Source organism: Protopterus annectens, chromosome 8.part0, assembly GCF_019279795.1.
Source record: "Protopterus annectens isolate FY-2018-M chromosome 8.part0, PAN1.0, whole genome shotgun sequence".
Lineage (NCBI taxonomy): Eukaryota > Metazoa > Chordata > Ceratodontiformes > Protopteridae > Protopterus > Protopterus annectens.
In genome coordinates this window covers 1,968,620,988-1,968,648,293 of record NC_056741.1, presented here as the reverse complement: position 1 = coordinate 1,968,648,293, position 27,306 = coordinate 1,968,620,988, and the positions used below count along the sequence as shown (strand labels likewise).

Here is a 27,306-nt window from a genome sequence, read left to right as displayed (position 1 = left end):
CTGGATTTTGACATGAGTTATTAATTGCCTTGAACCCCACCTAGTCGAAAACCAGCCAGGCTTATGGGTACACAGAAGACCACTGTACTTGGGAGGGGGGATGCAGATGCTGTCATTATTTTATATCATTCCTACTAAACCTCACAGGTCACTATATCTTGTGTTGGGCTGGGGACAGTGTGATCATTATTTTTTAATCTTTCCTCACAAAGAGTGGGTCACTGTAGCTTACATAGGAGCATTGTACTGTCTCTAGAAGACATTATTGTTGTCATTTTCCTCCAATCAGATATGGTATGCATATATGGATGGCTATCTTTTAGGGAAGACCAAATAAGCATGCTGATTATATATGTCTGACAGCAAATACGTGAAATTCGATTTGTTTCTTTAGTTTTGTCCCAGTTTGACCTTAAAAGGGTACACAGAATGTGGCTCTTTTGGGGGGGTAAGAGTTGAGGAGGCATGCTACACATATGACAGGAGCATCTTAAAATACAACTGTGAACATATGTGCCTTAATTTTAATCCCAATTTAAGGGGAATACTCAGAAAATGATTACCTATTATGAGGTGGGGATAGGGGGCAGATACTATTCCTACATATGATATATGTATTCCCAGAAGCATTTGTCATCTCAGTTTATCGTGAAGTGATGTTTTGTCAGCTTTGAGCATCAAAACGTGAATACAACTTATTTCTTTTTGAAATAAAAAATTAAGACTGACTTTTCCGTAAGCATAATTTTTGCTCAGGCAATTATTGGAACAAAAGATTGGGGAAAAAACTTTAAAATGCACCTCCGAGCATCTGTAATCGTTTGGCTTCTTGGTGCTAGTAGCCCTAGATGTCCAGCTTAATGTAGTTATTATGGGGTGGTATTTATCAGTTACAGTGTGTTGAAAGGTTATAGGGAAAACCAAAGTTGAAGAGCAAGAATGACTTTCTTTCCTTTGGCATGTTTTATTCACACCATCATTGAATGAAAAGGTTATTTAAAAAAACTCTAAAATGTATCTCGGAGCATCTAGAAATGTCACGGCTTCTCTGGGCTTAACAGAATTATATCCACTGCAATTATTACAGCGTAATCTTGGTCAGTTAGGATGTGCTAAAAGGATGCAGAAAAAAATTTGAAGAGTTATAATGAATTTCTTTCTTTAATTATGATTTTTATTTAAGCAATCATTGGACAAAATGGGTTGTTTAAAACCTCTAAAATGCATCTCAGAGCACTAGAATATGCACGGCTTCTGGAGATCTAGTGGACCACAGTCCCCAGCATAATACAGTTATTGCCACTGCTTGTATTACAGTATAGTCTTGGTCGGTTACAATGTGTTGAAAGGCTGCAGGAAAAAATACAAAGTTGAAGGTTAAGGCTAAATCTCTTTTTTTTTTTTTTATCATGGTTTTTGTTCAGACAATTACTGGATGAAAAGGTTGCTTTAAAAAAATCTAAAATGCATCTCAGAGCATCTAGAACTCCCATGGCTTCTGGGGCTGCTATTTCCTCCATGGCTGTCAAGGTGCCATCTTGGTTAGATAGAACATGTTGAATAAATAAATGAATGAATCAATAACTGTAGGAAAAACTGAAGATTAAGACAAACTGTGAGAAATTGGAGGGAAAAATAGTGATCTGAACAGTGTGAATGGGGCAATATGGGGGGCATGGAGCCTTTCGCCTAGGGTGTCAGTTTACCCAACACTGGCACTGCCTCTACCCATGTCTCAGTTATGTCCTGCTATGTCTATTCCTCCCACCAATATAACTGCCTGGAATTCAATAACTTTCTTCCTGCTGTTTCTAATATTGCACAGCATAAGTTACCAACTCTCTGTATTGCCCCCTTGTCTGTATGCTGCTCCCCCTCTCCCTTTCCACTCATCTACGTCTTCCTCTGGTTATTCTCAGCCATTTCTCCATTCCATCTCACTTTAGAGGGAAAGTGGTATATCTTTAAAAAGTTTAGAACTGTGAAAAACAACACCCAAATTCTGTTATCTGAAAGGCCTAACCTCTGCATCCCCTAATCAGTCTTTCTCCTGGGTTGCTGCAATTTAGTGATAAAATATTTATCTTCCCCTTTTGGACTCAAAATTGAGGTCTTCCCACTTCCAACCTTCAGAGGGATTTGCATTTTCTTTTAAAAGGTATCAGAATCTTATATGCCTTTCTAATCTTTCCTTCAGCTTTAGAGCTCACTGCCTGCTCAGATGGAGGGATATAATGCATACTTTTGATACAAAGTGTTCAAATCAAAGATTTCATTTGTGTTTCTCCTGTTCTGCAGTCATCAGAATATGAAGAAAGGTATTTCTTAAATGGAGAATACTCGCCTTTACAATCTGCAAGCCTTAATCTAGACAATGTCTCTGCATACACCAATCCTCCATTACCCCATTTTTCCCAACCTAACTGCTCTAGTGACCGAGACTCCAACCACTGCTGGCTCACCCCTCTTCTCCCTAGACTAATTTATCTGCCTGTTCCTTCAGCATGTCCTCCTCAAACTCCTATCTATGTATCACGTACTTTGCTTAGCTTCCCCCTTTACTAATGATTTTTCTGACTCCTCAATAAAAAACAAATGCAAAGTATTAAACATAAGCCTCAGCAGTCCTGGTGTGACGTATCAGTTGGTGGGAGTAGAAGTAATGACAAAAGAGTAGTGTTGATCATGTCTGAACTAGACCACCAGGAGCACTGTAAGTGGGCAGCGGCAGCAGCAAAAAGAATGAGAGACCGTATACTTAAGGGAATGGGTCTATATCACAACGTCGAACTTACAAAAGTTCGATTGTTGTAGTATCGAACCATACTGTCGAAACCCAATAAAACCGAAAGCACAGAACAGCGATTTTTTTCCCAGGGAAAAAAAATGCTGTTCCGTGACAAAAAAAAAATTAACCTTAAACTTAAACCCCCACACCCCCCAACATGGGGGGCTGTGTCCCCTACACACCCCCCCCTATTAAAATATACCAACTCCGAGATCGCACCACAGTGGAGGAAATAGCAAAGCCCCGAAAACAGCACACCAATTTTTTTCCCTGGGAAAAAAGTCGATGTGCCGTGGCTTCACTATTTTCCACTTTCGGACTTTAGGGTTCGATATTACAACGTTTGAACTTGTAAGCAAAGAGATAGTGCGTCCACTCTAGCAGGCCTGGGCAATCCATACCATAAGTATTATATGCTACTCAAGAGGCCTTATAAGGAAATGAACATCAGGCTGGTGGTAGAAGGAACCCAGATGGAAGCTACCAGAAAGATCAGTGGATGGAGGGGAAATTATATGACCTGAGTTATAGAGGAGCTACAGCTTTTGTTACATGAGACCACAGCAAATGGATGGGTACAGCAGTGGTACACAAGGTCATGTCAAGCAGATATGAAGAGTTGGAGACCCATGGAATGGATTCCTGGAATGGATGACAGGCAAGAAATCCACAAAAATGTTCAAGAGAGCATGGGACATGTGGAAGAAAAGGTAAGGGAGAGGGCAGGGAGAGAGGAGAAGTAGAATGTTAAATTCACTGTCAAAAAAGATTTACTGTCTCTTTCTGCCATCACATACCTCTCCACTGTCCAGATTTTCACAGAATGCCTAGATTTTTGCCTCATATGTTTGGTCTGTTCCTTATGAAATTTGTACCTATATGGCAAATCAGTGAGGACTGAAGTTACTAAATAATCACAGACATTGGAGTTTCAGATGTCATATGTGCATGCCAACACAAAACATTTTATTCTAATAATTTTCTAAATTTAGGACATAAGTAAGTAAAATCTGTCTCTATTTTTGGGCCTTTATCCCTTAACTTTGTCCAGGTTTCTTATGCTAAGAGGTTGAAAGGTATCATTACAAAGGTATACTCAGAAAATAATTTGTATTTCTTCAGAATTTTTGGTGAATGTGGTTGCAGATACTATGTTGTGTTAGTACAGAAATGTAAATTAATTTTGTCTGCTATTGCTGTACAATAACAACATTAAAGTATTATACCAAGTGAATGAAGGGGTCTAGCTGTTTCAGTGTACTAATCCTTTTGCACGCTGGGAAATTTTCATTTCACCTTATGTGTTTGTGAATTTGCAATGAATGCAAAAAATGACAGCTTAGGCTTGTTTGGATTACAGCACACTGAATGTGCTATGTAGGTTTCTATACTGTGAAGCTCCAGGGAGTTTTTTATTCATTTGGAGCTGTCCTGCTTTAAATAATAAATGCATATAAATTATTAATCTTCTGTGCTCTGTATATGCCTTCTTGGTAGCAAAAGTTAATTTCCTTTTTCAGATCTGTATGAACATAGCATGAACTTCAGCAGCTAAGTGTACCCATTCCCATTAAATGGAAGTGCCCATACTCTGAAACATCAAATATGAGGTTCAGACAGTTTTATATCTTTTGGAAAATTGTTTCTGCACTCCTGAGACAAGTTTATTTCTGGTATGTACCATTGCAGCATTTTACTATTAGGACTTCAACAATGTTAAAGGTCCATTAGTACATTTATCTCTCTGTAGCAAAGCCTGTTTTCAGATGCCAGTTTTCAGAATGACACTGCTCTAATGGCTCAAAGAGAATCTTCCTTGCTTATGGCTATTCAGTTAGCAGACACATTTTTAAGAAAAGAATGACCTATTAAGAACATACGTACAGTGAACACACTGCTGCCCTCCATGTAACGTCGTTCATTCAATTTTCTTTGCCACATTTTAAAAGTAAGAAATACAGCACTTCAGAAATAATAAATAAATGTCTCTATTATTATGACTACACTTGGATCACATGGTAATTGGGCAGGATGAATACACACAGGATGGTATACAGAAATACAAATGGAGTCATGTGGCAAGTACTAGGAAGCAGACAGATCTTCTCATACACAAACATCGAACCAGAGCAGTAACAATGTAGTGAGACCAGCTCGTGCAGCATGCTTCTCAGCTGTCTTGTATTTTGCAGAACATCCCTGATTTTTGCCTCATATTGTTGATCTGTCCCTCATAACATTTTTATTTTCTTGTAAATCTCTGAGGATCGCCATCAGTCAATTATGCCAGACATTAGCTTTATGCTTCTTATTGTTAAGAAAATGCATGCTAATGCAAAGCCTGTCATTCCATTAAGTGAATTAGTGTAATATTTAAATATTGTCTCTAATGTTGGGCCTACCCCCATTATTTTTGGCTTTGACCAGAATTCTTGATCAGAAAAGTTTTGAGGTATGCTGCACAGTAAAACAGCTGACCAAAGATTAGTGTAACAGCTGCTGCTGTATGCCCCATCAGGGTGCCATGATGATGTATGTATGTAGAGCCCCTAGTTAACATCTCAGGGCTCTGCAGCAGCTAGCTTTATACAAGAATGCTAGTGCATGTGACAGCAGCATGAGTTACGAGTTCATACATATAGCTACAGCAAGGAGTGGGCCTATATACATGGACACCCTTACAATGTATAAAATAGGGTGGAAAAGGGGTATACAGGAAAGCAGCGACCAGAGACACACACAGAAAGAAAACATATAAGAGAGTGTAGGATGGAGGGCAGGGTGAAATATTTTTAGAAAAAGCTCCTTTTACCTAACAGAAAGATGTGGGATGAAGGAAAAGAGTGAGAGGAAAAACAGGGAAAGGAAAGTGGGGGTAGGGGAGTGGCAGATGTAAACAAGTCAGATAAATAGAGGTGGATGTGCATACATTAAAATGGAAGGACACAGAATGGAGAGCAGCACATAGTGGACAGATAAATGGTGATGAGAAAGGCTGGACAATACATAAGGCATACATCTGCACAAAATATGAAGGGAGAACCCCAGACTGGGGATAGGGAGGGGTGTGGGCAGTATAGATGCTGCTGACTGGGCTAGATGGAAACTATGCTGACCCATTACCAGCAGATGAATTAGCATAGCTTTGGTATGGCTGTGTTCCACCTCTTGTGACCCAAGAGTCAGAGGTGGTCATGTGAGCGAATCTGCTAGCCAATCATACACCATCAACTGCTCTACTAGAGCCAATGAGTCTGGGCTAGCTGCTGAAGAAAGTTCACCAGCCCACTCCAGTAAGGCACTCCATTTTCTATCACTGTCTACTGCTGTAGCTTCAGCAGTGGCAGACTACAGCTGAACCATCTGCTCAATCCCTTCTTTATCCAGACCTTTAGAGTGGAGACACAAAGGTGCCATAACTGGCTGAGCTGTTAACATGCAACTTCCTGTGGTCCACGGTTAATTCTTTAAGCCTTCATTTGCTTCCTGTGAGATTGTGAGCAAGTCAGTTGTCCAGACAGTGCTTCCAGATCACCCCTGAAAAGGAATACTTGTGGTCAGTGAACTTAGCCAATAAAAAAAAAAAATGTATTAGTCCAGTAAGTGCAACAGGTATATACTACAGATAAGAATACTTCAGTAATATCAAGTAATATTAACCTTGCCTTGCAATCCAGTCTAAGTGGACTCATGTGGCAGTCCGCATTGGTTAAAATCCTATTTTACCTGTACTAGGAAGAGACACGGTCACATTAGTAAGCTGTGATAAGTGGAGGGGAAAAAGTGGCAGCAAAACATCCAAAACCTACACCCCTACACCTTATATCCCTTATCTTGTTCCCCAATATGTAGCCAGATGTGCACCCCTTTATATTAGTATAATAAATATGCATACTTCTCAAAATGGGGCACACACCTGTCTGCCTATTGGTTAGCAGGGTAAGGGTCACATAGACCTATACAGTAACATTATGCTAGAACATGCACACACAACAATCAGTGAACTTGCACCCTGACATACATTTCTACCACCTCCTAACATATGAGCTCCATACATCAGTCAAGTGTAAATATCAATCATATTACAGACAGGCCTGCAAGTAGAAGGAACACATCTGCACAGGACATTAGCATTACCTTCCATCACCACAAGCTTCACACATGGTAGCCCCTAACAGTACCCCTACCACAAATAGTAATGACATATTACAGACAGACAGACTGACCTACAAACATCAGGAACTCTTACTTACAGGACAGTGGCAACAATTACCCTACTTATAAAAAATAAATAAAAAATGTACAACAATGATAATTACAATAACAATCAGGGCACTGTTCCTAACCTCTGCTTTACACTGATGAAGGTCATCAGGGAGGCAGCAATGAGTAATTATATCTATGCCTGGACTGTTCATCTTCCATGATTATCCTCTTGGCCCTGGATACAGCCTTAGTCAGGTCATATGAGGCATCAGTTCATCTGAAAAACCCATTGTAATACCCCATTTTCCACTCTATGAACTAGCTGTGAGGGACGTACAGCAGAATTTATGTCTCAACGCACAAGACAGGCACTGTCTGCTGGGCACTAGCAGAAGTAGCCATTGCCACATGACTATATAAAATGGCAGCCAATGAATCACACATATAACATGATTTTTGAATCACAAATAATACAGCCAGTCATTACACATTTCCACGACAAGTGCTCAATTGTAGATCAATTACATGAACCCTTACATGTTATATCTTGATGCATGCCTCAGAAATAAACGGCATAAGTTTGTTGTCGTAAACAAAATGCAGTTACGTGAGTCAAAAACATTCCTGGTGTACGGGATCATTTGTCTGTGTGTTGCACATCCAGTTATAAAACTGAAGAGTCATTCTGTGAGGTACTATTTTAAACAATATATAGTGCACACTACTGCAGTAAGTTTAGTGGATGAGATAGATTTCTGGAGTACAGGTACAGAATCAGTTCTATAATAAGATATATTATACAACCTTCTAAAAGGTTTCATCCTAAAACTCTCACTATTATACCCATTACTCAAGTGCAGTAGGTAGTCTACTGTGCTCAGGTATGCCTAAAATGTGTTAAAAAGAATGTGCATATCTCAATTACTCAGATTGAAAAACTGTGTGCCAAACTTATCTTACTGTATATGTATACCTGGGACACATGTCCCCTTCACATATATAATGACAATGCCAGTTTACAGACAATGTATCAGCCCACCCCAAGGTATATCTGCTACTCCTGTACATATGTCCACTACCTGCCAGAGACAGTTAGTACCTAAACCTGCATGTGGGTGTGCTAGGTACGCCACTAGTAACAGTACACAAAGTGTCTCAACCATTCTGTTACTGTCAGATTTCTTACTTTTGTTTCTGTAGTTGGAATCCTAGGCACTGCTATCAGTAAAAAGAACTCAGGCATGTTCTTTTGTTTTCACAGTTGTCATCATGTCCACAGGATGTGGTGGTAAGCAGATGCTGGACAGCTTCAGCCCTGCTGAGACTGAAATCCTGCTGCAGGTACTCAGGACTCATGGGATGCCTGTTGGGGAATGGAGGTTCTGACCAGCTTATATGTTAGCAGGTATGGCAGTCACTGGTTAGTAACCTCAGAACTGTGGGTTGGTGTAACTGCACACTACAGCAATGTCATAGGTTTAACACAGGCATGCTTGGTTATACCAAGGCAAGGGCTCAAGACATATAGAAAATGTGAGATCAGCTACAGAAGGAGACCAATGAGGGCCTAGTGTGTTGAAGGATGTGTAGAAGTTTCCGTTGTATTTTCGTGGGGAACCTATATAGTGACAAGCCCTACCTGCGTGGATTTCACCGCCAAGAAAGGCTAAACCCCATGCCTTAGTGGGAGATACAACAGATTAGTATGGCATATAGCAGATGTCTTTACACCAGTAATGCACATACAGACAGCAGACTGACTGCAGTGTCCCACTGCTTATTTGTTAACAAAAAAACATCAAATGTGCAGTAACACAGAATGCTAACAGGGGACTTTTGTTTGTACTGCACATCTGGTGTTGCATGAACACACTTGACACACATGTCACTTCGTCATGTGCACCACATGTAATCATGTTCAGTGTTGCATTTCAATGCAATATACTCAGGAACAGAAATGAGCAGTGGTGACACATGTAGAGGGTGAGACAGGACAAAGGACTGACAGTTGCAGCCATGCTGGAGTAGACAGTGATTCTGAAACAAAGTCGCAGTCACACAATATAGTAGCACCAACTAAATCCATTCTGGGTTGTCACACACCTTCTGTACAGAAAGATAATACAGCTTCCCTTATAGTTAAACCTATGGCTGTATAGTTAGAGTGCTCAACATCACCAGAAGGGGATGTTCCTCCTAGGGTCGGGAAAACCAGTAGTTGACCCCCCCCCCCAGACTGCAGCAGCAGATGTGCACACTCCAACAGATGTCATACCATAGTGGGCTCTGGCAGGGGTGCCTGATGCATTTTTGTCTCACAACTGGCCCCTGATGTGCAGAAAACCTTGGGATCAGTTTACAAATGTGCAGAAATGTTATCCAGGCACAATCTGCTGATACACGGTACACCATGGAGCTGATAGCTGTACAGCATGGTATTTGGAATGATTCTGCATAGCACTGTCAGCAGCTCCATGAGAGCATGAAGTCCAGAGTCACTATTATGACTGGTCTCATAAGGGCTATGATGGCACACACCTCCTCCACTGCCTCTTCCATGGAGAGGATTTCAAGTAGTATTATCACTGCCCATACTGGCAGTGAGGTCCATGGTCAGGGTAGAGTACTCAAGTAGAGTGGCTGTGAACAGGAGCTGTCACAAGGATGCATACTCTGCACAAGAGCCAGGAGGTGTATGATGCTCTGTCACATCTCACTGGATGGCAATGACAGCCAACATTCAATGTCAGCACATCTTGCCAGAGCAATCAATTCTGATCAGGGTACTGCAGCAGTATCCCTTCTCTTATCATGGGAGGGCCTGAATCTGTCACCCAATGCCAGTGAACTGGCAGCAGGTCATGGTCATGTAATGGTACCTTATCCCTCTCACATGGGGATATGATCCCTGGCATACAGCATGTTTCCACATCATGAGACACCCCCCCCCCATCTTCACCCACCTTCTGTGACCCACCAAGTTTGCATTGACAACCATGTGTCATTGTATCTCTTGGTACACATGCACATGAGGATGATTATAATGCATTACACCCTACATACTGTCTAGTATGTGTGTTGATGTATGACACACAATGTGAGCTAATCATGCACTGCCCAGCATAGCCTATTATTAACTGTACATGCATCATATTTATTGGATGTGACATTACCGTCACTGTGTATGAAACAAGGCCCACACAGCTGGACTAAATGTCACCTCTTTATCTGTGCTGCCATGTACTGTGCCATTCACCATCTAAGGAGTGTTAACCGTCATGCGTATCCATCTGTTTAGGTTCAATGTCCTAAGACAATAATGTCACTACAGCTTCTAATGTTTGTGGGCCTAGTTCTAACACAGCTGTAACATAGGTCTGTACCATTTGTTTCTGCAATATCATATTATATAGCATGAAACAAGTTGTAATCACCTTGCAGGCTGTTTTATAGCAGAGGAATAATGCAGTGACCCACCAGGTGTATCTAGGCAGCAGAAGCATGATGATGCTACAGGTCTCTACCTGTGTTATGTTGAATAAAAGTTTAGCAGAAATCTTAATTATGAATGGATGTCATCAACCAGGGCTCAAGTGTGGATACCCAGCATCACCTGAAATGGGTTTCCCTATGATCTACTCATACATCTAAGAATGAGTCTTAATTCTCTCATTTTTCACCATTGGCCTTCCAGGAAGAACTCAATATGTTTCATTATCTGAAACACTGGATTCATGCTGCCTTATTGTGGAATATCCTAGTGGCATCCCTTCAGGGGGTACTCCCATGGTAGCAATCCTTGAAGGCAAGCATAAACTGGGAGAAATCTTCACTAATTTCATTTCAGAGAACTGCCTTCGTAAACACAGAAGTGGACATACTCCAGTGTTGACAGCTCCTGCATGTGAATAGGGCCAAGGAATTCACAACACTGGTAGCCTAGGTAAGGGCACAGTGCATTTTCAACATTCAGACCCTACTGTCACTTCTAGTCTTGGTGGTTCCCATATTCTTAGTTGCTTCTATTCCTGAGGAGGTAATTCCTGTAAAGAACTGCAAGTTTTCCATGACAACAGATTCACTAGGCAGTTACATATTTCCTGAGGGTGTAAATCATCAAAGGTCCTGATGATAGATGCTTCACAGGCAGGGTGGGCAGGTCTTACCTCTCACATGGTTCGAGGATAACAATCTTTCCTAGAGAAGAAGGTTCATACAAACCAGTAGGACCTATGGGCAATGGTACTGAACCCTGGACTTGAAGGTCTTGTAGATAAAGCTGTTTTTGCAGTCACTTCTTATTTGGTCATCAAGTTAATCCACTGATATGTATCTAAAATAAAATAAGTGACCATGCAATAGTAGTTCCAGTGTGTGGGGGGGGCATACATGTGCCAGACAGTAGACCACAGAGAAAGGCATCTTTCTGTCACTGGCTCTCATTTCAGGAGAAATTAACTTGCTGGTAGACTCCCTAAGCTTCTCATCTAGCCATTTCACAAAGTGGGAGTTACAGAGGATATGTCCAGTTTGAATCTTCCTGACAGTTGTAACTTGCTGTTAACCAGGAAAAAGCATTCTTTCTCTTATTTCCTTTAGTGCAGGAGAGAAATGGGGAGGTGGTGGTAGTGGAAGAATTCCTCATCCTGCAGCGTGGTAGATTTTTGTACACCATCCTGCATGGTATGCATTTCCCACTGATCCTATATCTTATCTGAAAGTGGCACAGTGGTACAGCTGTTAGCATTGTCACCTCACAGCAGGAGGTTCTCCAGTTCGATTCTCAGCTGGGGTGTCTTCTGTGTAAAGTCTGCATGTCCTCCATGCATTCATATGGGTTTCCTCCTACATTCCAAAAACATGTATCTAGAGGGTTTCTTCCCAGGCCTCTGCTGAAAATGGGCTCTGTCCCAGTTGGATTTTCCTGGAAAACAAATGTTAAATAACTAAATAAAATAAAAATCTCAAAGTTCAGGAAAAAAAAAGGCTGATGTTAATTTCTACTGTCCCTTGATGACAAAGAAAGGTATGACTTCAGGCTGTTAGATCCCTAGCTATTCAAAAACCTCTCCCTGTCCTGGCCAAGGCTATCCTCCACAGATGGAGTGAGAAATGCTTTCACCTCAGTACCTGGGTCCTGTTCTAGACCCTCTCTCATCACCCTCTGATCACACCATAATTCCAAATGCCATGTCAGAAGTGACTTAACCAGACAGGAAGATTTCCATTCAGCAGAACTGTACTTCTAAGTAGAGGAAGCTGTCCATCTGAGTGGAATGATATCCACAGTCACAGCCCTCAGTTATGTTATCCAGACCTTTCTCAGACACCTACAGATTTTTTTAAACACCTTTATGTAATTATCATTTGTGACATAGGCACATTTACATTTATGTAAAAGTAATCAAACTGAATTAGCAAGTTAAAATTAACAAACATTATGCTTCACATATATTGCTATACATCATATAACCTAAGCAACATTATATACATTTTTCAATTCCTGCCCCTTTTTTAATCATCACTTATGACATAAGCAAGCATACATTTATATAAATGAAAGCAAACCATACTGACACACTCCCAGTTGCAAACATTATACATTGTATAGCTCATTTAAGTCCTGCCTTCTCTTATACTTCACTCCTCCCCTGTATGTATTGTTCCCATAATTCCCATTCGTTCCTATGTAGTCTGCTCCTACCTTTTTTCTAAAGATCTCAGTTCCAGTTGTTATTTCTCTGTTACTATATTCACTACTTCTAATATAGTTCTTTTAGATTTTGATTTTGTTTTCTAGTAACTGTTTTTTTGGCAGCCACCATAATTAGAAACAGCAAGGCCTCACCATGTCTAGGCAATTCCGATTCTGTATCACAGCTCAGAAAAATCAATACCCTCATCACACCAATCTGCCAACCCAGCATCTCCGACAGTGCATCTCAATATTAATCATTAAAGTCTGCCAACTCACTGCACTCCCAGAACATATGTTCCCAATTACCTCTTACTTCCCCATCACACCTCCAACATTTGCTATCTACCTCAGTTACTCTACAGTCATGTGGCAAATGTCAGTTATTTCTACTTATCCTGACCTTGTTGGGGTAGGGATTCTATATGTTACTAAGTGGGATTTTTGTAGATACTGTGGTTCCATCAGACCTCCCCAAAACCTCTTGGTTGATTGTCTAAACCAAAATTAGTCTTGATTCAGTGTCTTTCTGATGAAACCACTCTTTCCCATAAAGACATTTTCCCTCATTTCTGTCCTGAGCATCTCCAGCCTATACTGCCAAACAATAATCTTTTCCCTTGTCACCCACCACCACTTCACTTCAGTTAAATGTCACCCATGTTGCCTTTTAGAGTTCTACAGGTTCAGAACTAGTCAGACTAATCAATCAAACCTTCACAAATTGCATATCACATGTCTACAGGTATACCATTGCAAACAAAAATTACTCATTTATTTGTTTTTCCAAAACAACATAAAAATGAAATAAAAGAGAAATAAGTTACAAAGGGTGCCTCCTTTATTCCAGCTCACTCACTATGCTAACTCCCTGACTGCACAACTCTGCAACCATCTTAAATGAGCACAGCATGCTTCATCACATTTTCAATGTATACCTCACAATAATATGAAAAGTCAATGAACTGGAAAATCAATAAATCTGTTTCACCAACTTGTGATCAGATCAGCCTTAACAAATCTACATGTCCTTGGTTAAGACTGCTTCCTACAGTTCCTCTTTTATTTTATGTTCACAGCATGTGACATATCCTCATATTCCTGGATGCTTAAACTGTTCATTGGTTCTCTGGATCTTACTTGAGTCCTACTCCTAACTCAGTGTTCATTTTGAATGTTCAATAAAATGAAACATTTCCAGAATCCAATCACTTCCTACAGTCCAGCTAAGTATTTTGATTCTTCTATCAAGTCCTTCCACACAAAGCAGGGTAGAACAACCATAGAGAAATAATTACCCTCAAGGCATACTCCTCCTCTATACTGGCCTAGACAACACCCCTCAAGGTAATTTGTGTTACAGTTTCTCCTAACTTATTCATAAGCCTTTTGAACTCATTTAAGTTTAACACATTCCTGCTATTCTATGCTGATATGTAATGCCCAACAAGAATATCCTAATAACTTAGCTAACAGTATAAGAAGCAATGAAAAATGTAATGGATTCTCAATTAAGAGAGATTGTCAATTGAAAATACAGCTTTTTGCAGATGATATTTTACCAACTATATGATATTTAAATTATTCAATCAGAGAAATAAATGAGGAAATTAAAAAGACTTAAGAAGTATCAATCCTGAAATGTAATAATAATAATACTGAAACTTTAGATTGAAATCAATTAATAGACTGTAAGTTTAAAGATAAACATAAATATAACTGGGAAAGCAAAGAACTAAAATATTTAGAAATAAAAAATCTGTTGAGATGTAAGATTATTAATAATAAATCTGAAAGGAAAATTATTAACATGGAAGATTCAATAAAGCATACACTAAGTGTATATAATATGTATTCAAGAAAATTGTTATCACATTTGTTGTGCTTTCTAGTCACTCCGAAAGATTACACTAAGTGCATATGTAGTCTTCACTTTGTGGTAACATTTATGAATCCCTGTCAGTATTTAAATCAACAAGAACATCAATAGGAAAACTAAAATTAGGAGGAATTAGGTATTAGCTTTCCAGATGTAGAGTCTTATTCTATTGCTGCAAATTTTAACTCTATTATACTCTGGACAGACTCAGCTTATACTGCTCAATGGAAACCCATCCATGAGCAGATTATACTAAAGTCTTATAAGTTTATTAAATATTTTAAATTAGAAATATGTAACAATCCTTTTATCTGGTTAACAAAATTTACCCTAGAAGGAAATTAATTTCAATCTTTATACTCTGTATATATGAAGTCAATTCTTAAAACAGTTAACACATATGTTTTTAAAACTCCATTAATATCAACATGGAAATTGTTGTGCTTTCCCATTGCACACATCTCTAGATTTAAGGAAACTCAGAACAATGCAAAAATGAATTTACTAAAAAAAGACTCGATTAGTATTATGGTCTGATTGCTTTGAAAACAGAAAAGGTAAGTCCCCATGAATATTTTAATGAAAGAACATAAGCTGAATTTGTAGATAAAATAAGTGAAGAAGAACAGAACACTATTCCCCCCATTATATGAATGCTATCATCAAAGGCAGATTGAACTTCAAAGGAAGCTTATCCAAGTTATATAAGTTAATTATAAATAATAATATTAATTCTGATACAAATTCTGGAACTTTTTAGACAGTAGTGGATTAAGTGACTCAATAGATGGTAAGACTAAAACTTTGTTACTTAAACTGGTTAGTCAAATTTCTTCAAGTTTATACTGCAACATTTTTATGTGGAAATATATACATAGAATGTTTGCTATTCCCTATGAAATCTGAATTTAGTAAAATGACTTCTTCAGTTTGTTGGAGATATAGTAAAGATGTAAAAGCTGATTGGATATACATACTTATCAATTGTGAAAAATTAAATGTATATCAGGAAGAGATAAATATGTTTTTAAGGGGTTGTGTTGTGATAATTGTTCTTTAATTAGATCAGGAATACTAATTAATGTTTTATGTCCTTTATCTGTAAAAGCCAAACAGCAAAAACATGCTTTGGGCTCTCTTGGCAGTTGCTTGAAAAGTTATTATGAAAAATTGGAAATCGAACTCACTTCCTATTTTCAAAGGATTTTTAAATTTAATATCAGTACTATGTAAAACTGAAAAAGAAGGGATCAGAGTAAGCTCTATATGTCATACTAAGACATTTAGTGCTTTGGGATAATCTTGAAATGTTGCTATTGAAATATCAAGACTCAGTGTGTTAATTGTATAAAATTACCTTGATGATTCAGTGCATTCCTATCATTGTATAACAATAAGTGATGTTGATTTTTTTCCTTTCTGTGTATGTATTGTAAATATGCAAAATTAATAAAATATTCTTATAAAAAACAGAATAACCCAATAAAGCAATGGGTCTAAGACAGAACTCTGTTGCATCAAACTTCCCACCAGCCTGGTAAGCATGGGATCTCAATGAATGTCTCATAAGAGGAAGCTAGAATACAGAACTACCTACAAAAGTAAAGCTAAGGATACATTTAGTGTAAAGGTATGTAAACATTAAGCAGATAAGCTGTTCAAAAGACCATTTTGTATTTCAGGATAGAGACAATGAGACTCATCAGAAAAGAGTTATGCTGGTCATGATATATAAATAACTAAGCCACCAATATCAGGTCTTTGTTCAGCTTTATTCTGTGAAGAATACAGAGACAGAGAGAGACAGAGATGCTTCACATCACACTGACAAGGACTTACTTCATCCTCAGCCTGAGCCAACTCCTTCTTCAATTCTTCCACCCTCAACCGCAGCTTCTTCACCTCAGTCTCATGCTGTTCCACCCTTCGATTTGCATGAGAGAGCTCTGCCATCTTTTCCTGATACTGTTTCTTCAACTTTGTATGCGCATGTTTCAGATCTGCTAGTTCCTAGAAAACACAAGCAAACAAAAGGAATAGGTTACCGTATTATGAGGCAGATCATGTCCACATGTCTTTGCATGTTGCTTTAAAGCTATGTCAGAATATATTTTTGGGAAAGTGAAGACCTCTTGTCCCACCCAGTCTGGTCATGTCTTTACAGCCCAAGGCACTATTACTAGCACCTCATCTTAGACAGCTGCAGCCCCAGCTGCAATAACAGAAGCAGCTTCCTACCTTCCCCATGCACTTTAAATCTCAGTGCAACTGCTGAGTCCATTGCCTTTCCAGATGGACTGTTAAAAGCCGCATATCTGTTTCCACATTAACATGTTTTCTAACATTTAACTTAAGTTTCATAAGTGCCATCAGTTTTAAGTTATGTTTTTGAAAACATATCCATCCATCCATCCACAACCCCTTTTTCCCATTTTTACACAAGGGGTCGGGGTGTCACTTTAACAGCAGCAAGCATCTACAGTCAAGGTTTACATTGCCAGGTGGCTAGCCCTGCCATGGTAGTTCTTCAACACTACATACTCAAAAGCACACTCACACCTATGGCCAATTTAGAGTGTCCAATCCACCCATGCATGTATTTGGAATGTGGGAAGAAACTAGAGCACCTGGAAGAAATCCACGCAAATAAAAGGAAGATATGCAAACTCTGCAAAAAAGGTACAGCAGCTGAGAATCAAACCAGTGAACCTCTTGCTGTGAGGCAACAATGCTATCTGCTGTGCCACTGTGTTGTTTGAAGACATATGTCCCTGCTTAAAGCTTTATGAATCCCATCAGCCTTCAGCAACTCTTTAAAAAATCTAGGTCTCTGACCCAGCTTTGTGGTGTGGAGGGATAAACCTTTGCCTGTGATCCAAATGGCCCAAGCTTTATTAGTGGCTTGAGAGAGTGGAAAAGCCAGGGAGAGGTGAATGAGAGAGATACACAACTTATGTTGGTGTGCTCACCTGGTCAGAAGGGAGGGAGAGTTGTGGTGGCTCCTCCCCCTGTAGTGGCTTAGTGGTCCAGGAGAGTGGTATAGCCAATTCCTCTATGAACAGGACTGGAGGGGGGAGGTTCTGCTCAAGCCATTACAGTTGCCCTTCGGCATGTATGTCAGGGAGTTGACATGTGTCTGTACCAAGAGCACAGATGGCAAGAGCATAGATCTTTGCTGATGCAGAAGCCCACTTCACAGCCATGGCTTGGGGTTCAGTCACAAAATCAAAAATGCACTAATGGCTACCAGAAAGATGCTTCATGATCAAATGTCACCTCATAGGGAATCAATTGGCTAGGAATGGCTTGCATTCCATGAGGAATGAATGGGCCAACAGCTTACCAGGAGGTGATGGTCAGCAGAAAACAGGACGCTAAAAAACATGCAGCTAAAAAATACATACATAGGTCTGCCCCAGCCTACTTTACAGTATTCATTAAATGCTTCCTTACTTCGGGTGATATCTGCATGCTTGCATGTGTACTCATATATGCACATCAGTGAAGTCATAGCACACGTTAAGTTACTTCTTCAGAAATCTTTGGCAGTGGTAAAACATTAGCATCTCCTATAAACTGTCTCATTTCCTTGTTTACTACACTTTGTCTGAAGTGTTGGGGGAACAGCACATTCATTGGATTGGGTCTTTGTGTCATACAGTGTTACAGTTACTTCTTTGTTTCTTCTTTTTATACTCATCCATGAAATGTTAAAAGCTTATTAGAGCAGCCTAGGCATTCACTATTTGCAGTTCAGTAAAGTGCATTATATATGTTTAGCTAGATCATCTACTTATGACTAATGTGACTCAATTTTGTACAAGCAGCTTTAGTGATTCCATCTTGTCACACAGAGGTGGCATTCTGTTACCTATAGCTTGCAACAAATGTCACTTTGCACAACACAGCTTTAACAACAATTTCCCAAAGTTATGAACTGAAATGTCAATCACTTGTGCTTCAGAACTTTGCCAGGGTGGGATAATAAATCTAAGGAATCATCTTCTAGATATGTATTTGCAAGATGTTAGAAGTGCAAAATCAAAGTTATTGTTATTATTATTATTATTATTATTATTATTATTATCATTATTACGGTTTTAAGACTCAGAATTTACAGGTTTTCCAAGATTTTCCATGAATATTTTTTTAAAAAGTATAGTTCTGCACAACACCCCTGCCCAATACAATAACAAAACCAATTATGCCAATGTGACTAGTTTATTTAACATTCAATAACAAGAAACAAAACAAATGAAATTTTAAACATTTCATAAAAATCATAACATTATGTACATTTTAAAGAATTAGGGCAGTGTTGAACCATTCACCACTACAATAGCCAGCAGTGTAAAACCTCTGTCACTGCCCACTTTAATTTGCACCTAAACCATACCACAAAGAAAGAAGGAATAGAGGCATCACTTTCTAAGACCCTTCTAAAATTGCCCACCAGCCTGTCAACACAGACTGTTTCCCCTTTCTGCCATAGTCAACCTAATTCCATTACATTGCAACATTTCTTGTAACTACCAGGATACATTCACATTAAACAAATCAAGACCCATCTCACTCGGATGCATTCTGTCTGGTCTGAACCATATTGGGTCCCTGTCCCCAAAATCACAATGAAATAAAACTCTGATACCTAAAGACAAAGCTGCCAGTGCTAGCCTATGATTAACAAAACAAGAGGCTAACTCAGTACTCTTAAAATTCCTGGCATGCATCCAAAACCAAACTAGGTATTATCTCTGACCAATCAAACATAACCCTAGAATATTTGTTTTAAGACTACCAATCCCTCACCATCTGTGATTGTACCCTCCGCTTAGGTACAACACTCAAGTCATTACCCCCTAAATAAATCATCATTAATTTCACATTACGATTGTACAAATGTAACACCTTAATCTTACCAGCTGACAAATGCCAACACATCCCTCTAAAACCACTCCAAATCACTTCCCATTGCGACAAGTCATGTGCTAACATATATCCATGAAGTTGTATCATAGACTGCTTTGTTGTCCAGTAAACAAAGGAATGTCCAATAATTACAGTCTTACTGTGGCTGTAACAATAATCACAATAAATGCTGAAACACTTACTGAACTCATCTAATATGAGCTAAAAATGCATCAGAAACCCATCTTCTAGCTCTTTTTATCACCTCAAATGACCTACCATCTACAACCAAGTATGATACCCTCTCTATCCAAACAGAATGTGTCAAAAACACTCAGGCATAATGCCTTGACACACCAAAGTCTTGCATACACTTCAAACAAACTGACAAGCAGACACTGCCTCAGCAGTGTGACCACAACAAACACCACCTTACCAAATACAATAAATGTTTTGAATTCACATGTAGCACGACTTCTTGTTCTTGACCCTTTTGATCCACCTTAACCTGTTTAGCTAAATAACAACCACTGACTAAATAATACAAATATCCCACCAATACAAGCCACCCAGCAATTCACTGACCCCTAAAGGCCCCCAAATATATAAAGAAGGACAACAGCACAAATTCTCTATAACCACAAGTAACCACTCGAAAATCTACCAAAAGCAGTCTTAAGAGCAATGTACCTAATAGCAGTTTCCTGTCAAAATCAGCAACCCTCACCCTTTCCCATCCTTTCAACATCCTCAGAACTCCCCAATGCTTGGTAACATAACACAAACCTGACAACTTACTAACAGCAATAAGATCTGCCATATGCATTTTAACCGTGCATAACACTTAGCGCAAACCTCATATGTATACCACATAATGCCACGCTAAACTCTCAGACCATCTCCTCTGCTCATCTGGAAGCTGTTGCTGAAAAGGCAAAGACAAAGGCAGCTGAACTTTAAGCCCTTCTCATAGACCTGGACCAAGACTGTGCTACTAGCCAATAAGCTACATCCTGCTGATTGTCCAGACTTCATCTGGAACTGCTACTAACCGTAGGGCTGAAGTCGGAGCCAATCGATGAATCTGTCAAAATGAAAAGTAGGCAGGCTATCAGCTAAATCATTTAGTTTGCCTGGCACTTGTCCAGCTGAAAATGTGATGTTAGTCTCCTTAATTAAAACTAATTTCCGTAACAATTGTGCCAAAACAGATCCAGCCAGCTTCCGGATCAAACCAGCACTACTGCCTCATTAGCTAAAGGAAAGACTACTTTTTGTTCCTCATTTGCTCCTGCAAAACTAGCACAGCTGCCAAAATCAGCATCAATTTTAAAAATGCCATGTCCCTCTTCCACACTTCTGGCCAGTTACCAGGCCATTCCACAGCAGACCATTGTTCCTTAAAAATTGCTTAAATACCAACACTTAAAGCCGCATCCATTAACAAGCCTAACTTTCCATGGGAGACCCAACCATCTACCAAAAAGAAATCCTGGTGAAATCATTCAAAAACCTTAACTATATCTTAGCATCTTGTTTAACCATTCTTGACAACATACCCACTGATGCTTCTTACCCCCAAGCAGATTAGCCACTGATCTGTTAAATTTCCTACCTGGACCAACCGCTCTACATGCAAAATTCAATAAACCCAGTAGTTGCATAACCTCTCTCTTCCTCACCTTTTGCTCACAAAAACCTCTGTCTGTCAGTTTGATGATTTTTTTTACCAAAGCCAAACAAAATAGCACTTGTGCTGCATTAATTTCTAAACTCAAGAAAGTTAACCTTTTACAAGGACCTTCCATCTTTTCATCTCCTAATGGCATTAATACCTCTGTACACAAAGCAATGAACCAGCTCTTAGCATCTGTGGTCTCCCATCTGCCCTCATTAGTAAGCAAAAAATCATCTGAATAATGCACCACTCAATGCCTTGGGGACTGTTTCTTTCATATCCATTGAAAAGCCATACTAAATTTCTTGAAAGTGTCACAAGCTGCAGAACATCCTATAGGTATCAATTTATCAAAATAAATTTTATCCTGAAACCCATCCCTACCAATTGCTAATCTGCTTCATTAATGGGTAGTAAGGTGAAATGTCAACTCAGTATCTAATTTAACTAATCACAGGTCCTGTAAACCTTTGATAATTCTAATTGCATCTTCCAGTAAGGCATATTGTACCCTTGCAACTTGCCCGTCAAAGTGATCATTGACAGATCCATCCTTATGAAAAGAAAAGTGCTGAATTCTTTGAAATTCACCTTATTTTTCTTTGGTACCAAACCCAAAAGACAAAGGCAAAACTGCTTAAAAGGTAGATCTTCAAAAGGACCCAGCACCCTACCACCTTCCACTTTTTTGAGCAATAAAAAAATAGCCATATCCTCCTTGGTAGTAACTGACTTCAACTGTTAAGGATATTTTGACTACCCTTAACTTGTGATTTTATACTAAAACCTGATTTAAAACCTGAAACTAGCTCTTCTGCAACTACCCAATCAGGATAGTTGTCTAACTAATGATGCGAAACTGCCACATTAATGGGGGTATGTGTAATCTGCCCTTTCAAAATGCCCCCAAAAGGACCCATTACCCCTAGTTCTTGGAAAATTTACCCTACCTCTACCATTGTTTGCTCCTGCCAAATGAGGCTTATTGCTACCTGACAGCACCACTCCCCTCACACTGTCCTTATGCCAGCAAATCACTGTTCCATGAGCTTCGCCAGAAATTGAACAGATGTTTCTAAAATGACAATTCAGCCACATGCATTTACCAACATTAAAAGACCAACAATTACTAAGATCAGTATCAGTCAAACCACTTCATCTCTGCCCCCCGCTCTATTCACCATGTTACCAAGCCAAGTATCAGCATGCTCCCCTTTGATTTTTTGACTCTCCACTTAACCAGGATCAGAGTGCTCAAATGCTGCTACCTCCTGAAACAATGCTTGAGCCACAATGTTGGCACATCAATATTTCAATGAGGCAACATCAATCATCCTGGAAAAGACAAAATATGTTAGACTACAACATGAGCAATTCTACCCCCTCCCTTGCCTTAAAAAAAAAAAAGAACCTTACAAAGCCCCCTTTTCATCTCACCAGATAATTATCTCCTTGGCTATCCATCAGCTTCTTACAGAAACCCATATTAATAAGAAACAGCTATTAAAAACACCAGCAAATTAAAATATTAACACCTCTCCCCCCCAGGGACTGTATGTCCACCACACAAACTGTGGCAAATGTTGAACTGGATGAGGTAGGCCATCACCACCCATTCATAATGGCATTACCTTACCAACTGCACTTCAGTATAATCCTCTGACTGGGATTACTACCAAGCACTGCAAATTGAAGTACACAGCATGTGAACCACAAGCTAAACTCCCATTATAGCCATCTGCCCTGGCTGCACGAATTAGAGCATATAATCGCACTGACCCAAATGCAGTTTAACTCACTTGTACTCTGCACTTATTTTCAGTGCCAAACTATAATGGCTGAAACCATACAAGCAGAAACTTTTTGCAGTTCTGAAGAAACAAAATATTATTGTGGCAGCCTGGTGCCACAAACAATCCATAGTATCACACTAGCCACTACTGGCGCAGTTAAATTATGCTACACACTACAAACTGGCTCAGCATCACCAACAAGGAACTGGAAAATTAAAATAAAAAAAAAATTCCCAGTGAAAATGCCTATTCCTTAACCGATGCTTACACCAAAACTACCTTATCTCCCCAACTAAATATGAGAGGTAATATTACAATTTCTTAAACTGTAATTATAGAAAACAACAAACTAAGCTGACACCTACCACTTACATCTATAAAAGTGACCTGCTTACTTTCTGGCTACACAAAACCTCTACCTGAACCATCAAGTCTGGTCGCTTGGGAATAGGTAACTGGCACTACTACACCCATGCCTAAAGAGACCAGCCTCTTAATTCTCAGCCTTATATAAACCCCCTTCCCCCTTAACCTATACTTCCTTGCATTTCCTTACCATACTTCCTCCAAACTTTCTAGCCAACACCACCAAACATTTAACCCTACTTTCCAGCTTAAAATTCCCAATGCACATGGCAAAAGTATTAGTACAAATAAGTCTGCTTAAGCAAACTAGATTTTCATAAACGACTGGATGACTTTCTTATTTCATGTGACTGCTACTACCAGAACATTAGTGTTGCCTGTTCAGTTACTCATCAAGTGTTCATGTCTGTCATTATCGCTGACATTTGTTTAAATCTAATTTAGTGAAAGCAAATGTTTAGTAGAAGTGCCTCTCAAGATTTATTTTGTTTACGTACCAATGACACTTATAAACAAGCCTTTTCTCTTTACATCTGAAGGTTTGGTATCACTGCACTAGTGGACAATCAATAGAACGCTTCTAAACAGCACAAAACACAACTTTGTAAAAAGTGGCTGTATATCATACAAGAAAAGTGGATTATTCAAGAAAACTGATGGTTTCTGGTTCATAGTATAGAAGAAGGAAGAAGCAGGCAAAGGAGGCCATTAACATCTGTTAGCGAGATCTTGGAGTGCATTGAAGTAGGAAGCAAGGAATTGACAAATGGCTGAAGTATACAAGGATGACGTGATGAGAAGTTAACCATCTCAGAAACTTTGTAAATCCGCAGCTGGCGGTATATGGCAGCAGTGAAAAATCAGACATATTTGAGTTTGATTTTTTTCTGAAGACAAATGCTGTTTAAAGCAGAGAAAACATGCAATGTCCTGCATAAGGTAGACAATGAGTTTAGGTGGGATACCCTTAAAACATGAGTAAATCCAATGCAGCATACTGAAGCACAGAACAAGGAACTGGCAAATGGCTGGAGTATCCAAAGATGGAAATGATGAAAAGCTAAATACATCAGTTAGAAACCTTGTAGATCCATAGCTGGTAGCATAGGGCTCAGGTGACGTTTTTTTTAGGTCACTGACTGACAGAAATGAAGGGCCGTTTCACTTTCAATTCCACTGAACCATTGCATGGAAAAGAGGAATAAAGTAAATTTGATTGCTGAATCTTTTCAATAAGGCCCGACAGAAGAAATCCTCCACTAAAATAACAAACATGCTGTCCTGTTTTACTTAATTGTTGCATCCTCCTCCTGCTCTCCTTTTGCTCTTCCTCACTGTGAAGGCGAGGTACAAGTATGGAGTGGTAGCAAATTTCTTTACTCAGTAGGCCAATAAAGTAATGAATTCTAGAGCATGAATTTTCTTATATACAGTGGGTATAAAATGTCTACACACTCCTGTTAAAATGCCAGTGTTTTGTGATATAAAAAAATGAGCCCACAATAAATCATTTCAAAACTTTTCCCACCTTGAATGTGACCTATAAGCTGTACAATTCAATTGAAAAACAAACAAATCTGTTAGGGGAGAAACATAAAAAATAAAAAATGTACAATATGCTGGTTGCATACGTGTGCACACCCTAAAACTAATACTTTGTTGTGTGTGCACACCCTTAAACTAATACCTTGTTGAAGCACCTTTTGATTTAATTATAGCATTCAGTCTTCTTGGGTAGGGTCTATCAGCATGGCACATCTTGACTTGCCAATATTTGCCCATTCTTCCTTGCAAAAGCACTTCAAATCTGTCAGATTGTGAGGGCATCTCTTGTGCACAGCCCTCTTCAGGTTACCCCACAGATTTTCTATTGGATTTAGGTCTGGGCTCTGGCTGAGCCATTCCAAAACTTTAATTTTCTTCTGGTGAAGCCATTCTTTTGTTGATTTGGATGTATGCTTGAAGTCAATGTCATGTTGAAAGGTGAAATTCCTCTTCATCTTCAGTTTTCTAGCAGACACCTGAAGGTTTTAGGCCAAAAGTGACTAGTATTTGGAACTGTTCATAATTCCATCTACCTTGACTAAAGCCCCAGTTCCAGCTGAAGAAAATCAACCCCAAAGCATGATACTGCCACCACCATGCTTCACCGTGGGGATGCTGTTCATTTGGTGATGCGAAGTGTTGTTTTTGCACCAACCATACCTTTTGGAATTGTGGCCAAAAAGTTCAACCTTGGTCTCATCAGACCATAACACATTTTCCCTCATGCTTTTGGGAGACAATGTATTGTTTTGCAAATTTTAGCCGGGCCTGGATGTTTTTCTGTGTAAGAAAAGGCTTCTGTCTTGCAACCCTACCCCATAGTCCAGACATATGGAGAATATGGGAGATTGTTGTCACATGTAGTACACAACCAGTACTTGCCAGAAATTCCTGCAGCTCCTTCACTGTTGCTGTAAGTCTCTTGGCAGCCTCCCTGACCAGTTTTCATCTTGTCTTTTCATCAATTTTGGAGGGACGTCCAGTTCTTTGCAACATCACTGTTGCCCCATATTTTCTCCACTTTTTGATGACTGTCTTCACTGTGTTCCATGGTATATCCAATGCTGTGGAAATTTTTTTGTACCCTTTTCCTGACTGATACCTTTCAACAATGAGATCCCTTTGATGCTTTGTAAGCTCTCTGTGAACCATGGCTTTTGCTGTAGCAGGCAACTGAGTAAATGTCAGGAAAATCCTACTAGGACAGCTGAACTTTATTTGGGGTTAATCAGTGTCTTTTTAATCGATGGCAGGTGTGTACCCAAGAAGACTGAATGATATAGTTAAATCAAAATATGCTTCAACAAAGTATTAGTTTTAGGGTGTGCACACACAACACAGTATTAGTTTAAGGGTGTGCACACTTATGCAACCAGTGTATTGTACGATTTTTATTTTTTATATTTTTTCCCCTAACAGATTTGTTTGTTTTTCCATTGACTTGTACAGGTTATAGGTCACATTAAAGGTGAGAAAAGTTTTGAAATGATTTATTGTGGGCTCACTTTTTTATATCACAAAAACCTGGCATTTTAACATGGATGTATAAACTTTTTATATCCACTGTTGCAGTGACTAAGTATAAGGCTATTCAAATAATAACTTGGAGTGGTGCAGGTCTTAGAATTAGTTAGGTATACTGATCTAATGGACTTTTATGATTATGATATAATAAACTTACAATTAACTTGGCCTGATTAAGCAAGTAAGTTACTTTTGCCAAGGAAAGATAGAACAAATGTTTAATTACTATATTAAGAACTGGAAATTCAAAGGATTTCTGATGTGAGATATTTAATAAAACCAGCATATTCTCCCAGAGTAGACAGGCATCTAGATAAAACATGGCAATATATTTCTACATAAAAAGTGTTATGAATCTGGAAAAGATCTAAAGCAAGATATGTGTGTGGATCTTTTGAAAAGGATAGGAGCAAAGTACATAGAAAAAAATGGAAATTGTAGCAACAATACATGCAGAATAATGTTATGGAGACGAAGTGAGGTTTATGGGAAGGCAGAAATTAATCAATTTATGTAATTTTGGATTGATGATAATTGTATAAAAATATATATGATGTATAATATTTGTAAATGTGAACATGTTAACATGATTTGTTTTCTTTTATATAAATGTATGTTTGCCTATGCTTTAAAGGATAATTCAGTAAAGGTGTTAAAAAAGAGCATGTTGTGTGCAAATTATTCCAAGGCTGATTTGAGTCATTTGGCCAACAAAATACATTCAAAGAATGTAGAGAGACGTACATGAAGTTTACTAAAAGGTAAGCGGGAAGCCTAGCATTGATAATAAAGTATATTTATTAAATCCATGGCTGTTGCTTATAAAATTTCAGTTATGCTTAAAAAGCAGGACCTTTCTCGGTTCATGTAAAGGAGAAATACTCATTCCCTTACACAAAAAAATGCCAGGATAGATATCACAAA

The 27,306-nt window shown here is 38.9% G+C and overlaps 1 protein-coding gene across 1 annotated transcript in view; it reads right to left on the bottom strand.

Moving 5' to 3' along the window:
* Positions 1 to 27,306, bottom strand: part of CCDC102A (coiled-coil domain containing 102A) — a 402,094-nt gene that overhangs the window by 123,641 nt on the left and 251,147 nt on the right. Inside the window, exon 7 of the mRNA XM_044081499.1 lies at positions 16,408 to 16,578. Coding sequence (XP_043937434.1) covers positions 16,408 to 16,578 — 171 coding nt within the window. The remainder of the gene's footprint in view (positions 1 to 16,407; positions 16,579 to 27,306) is intronic.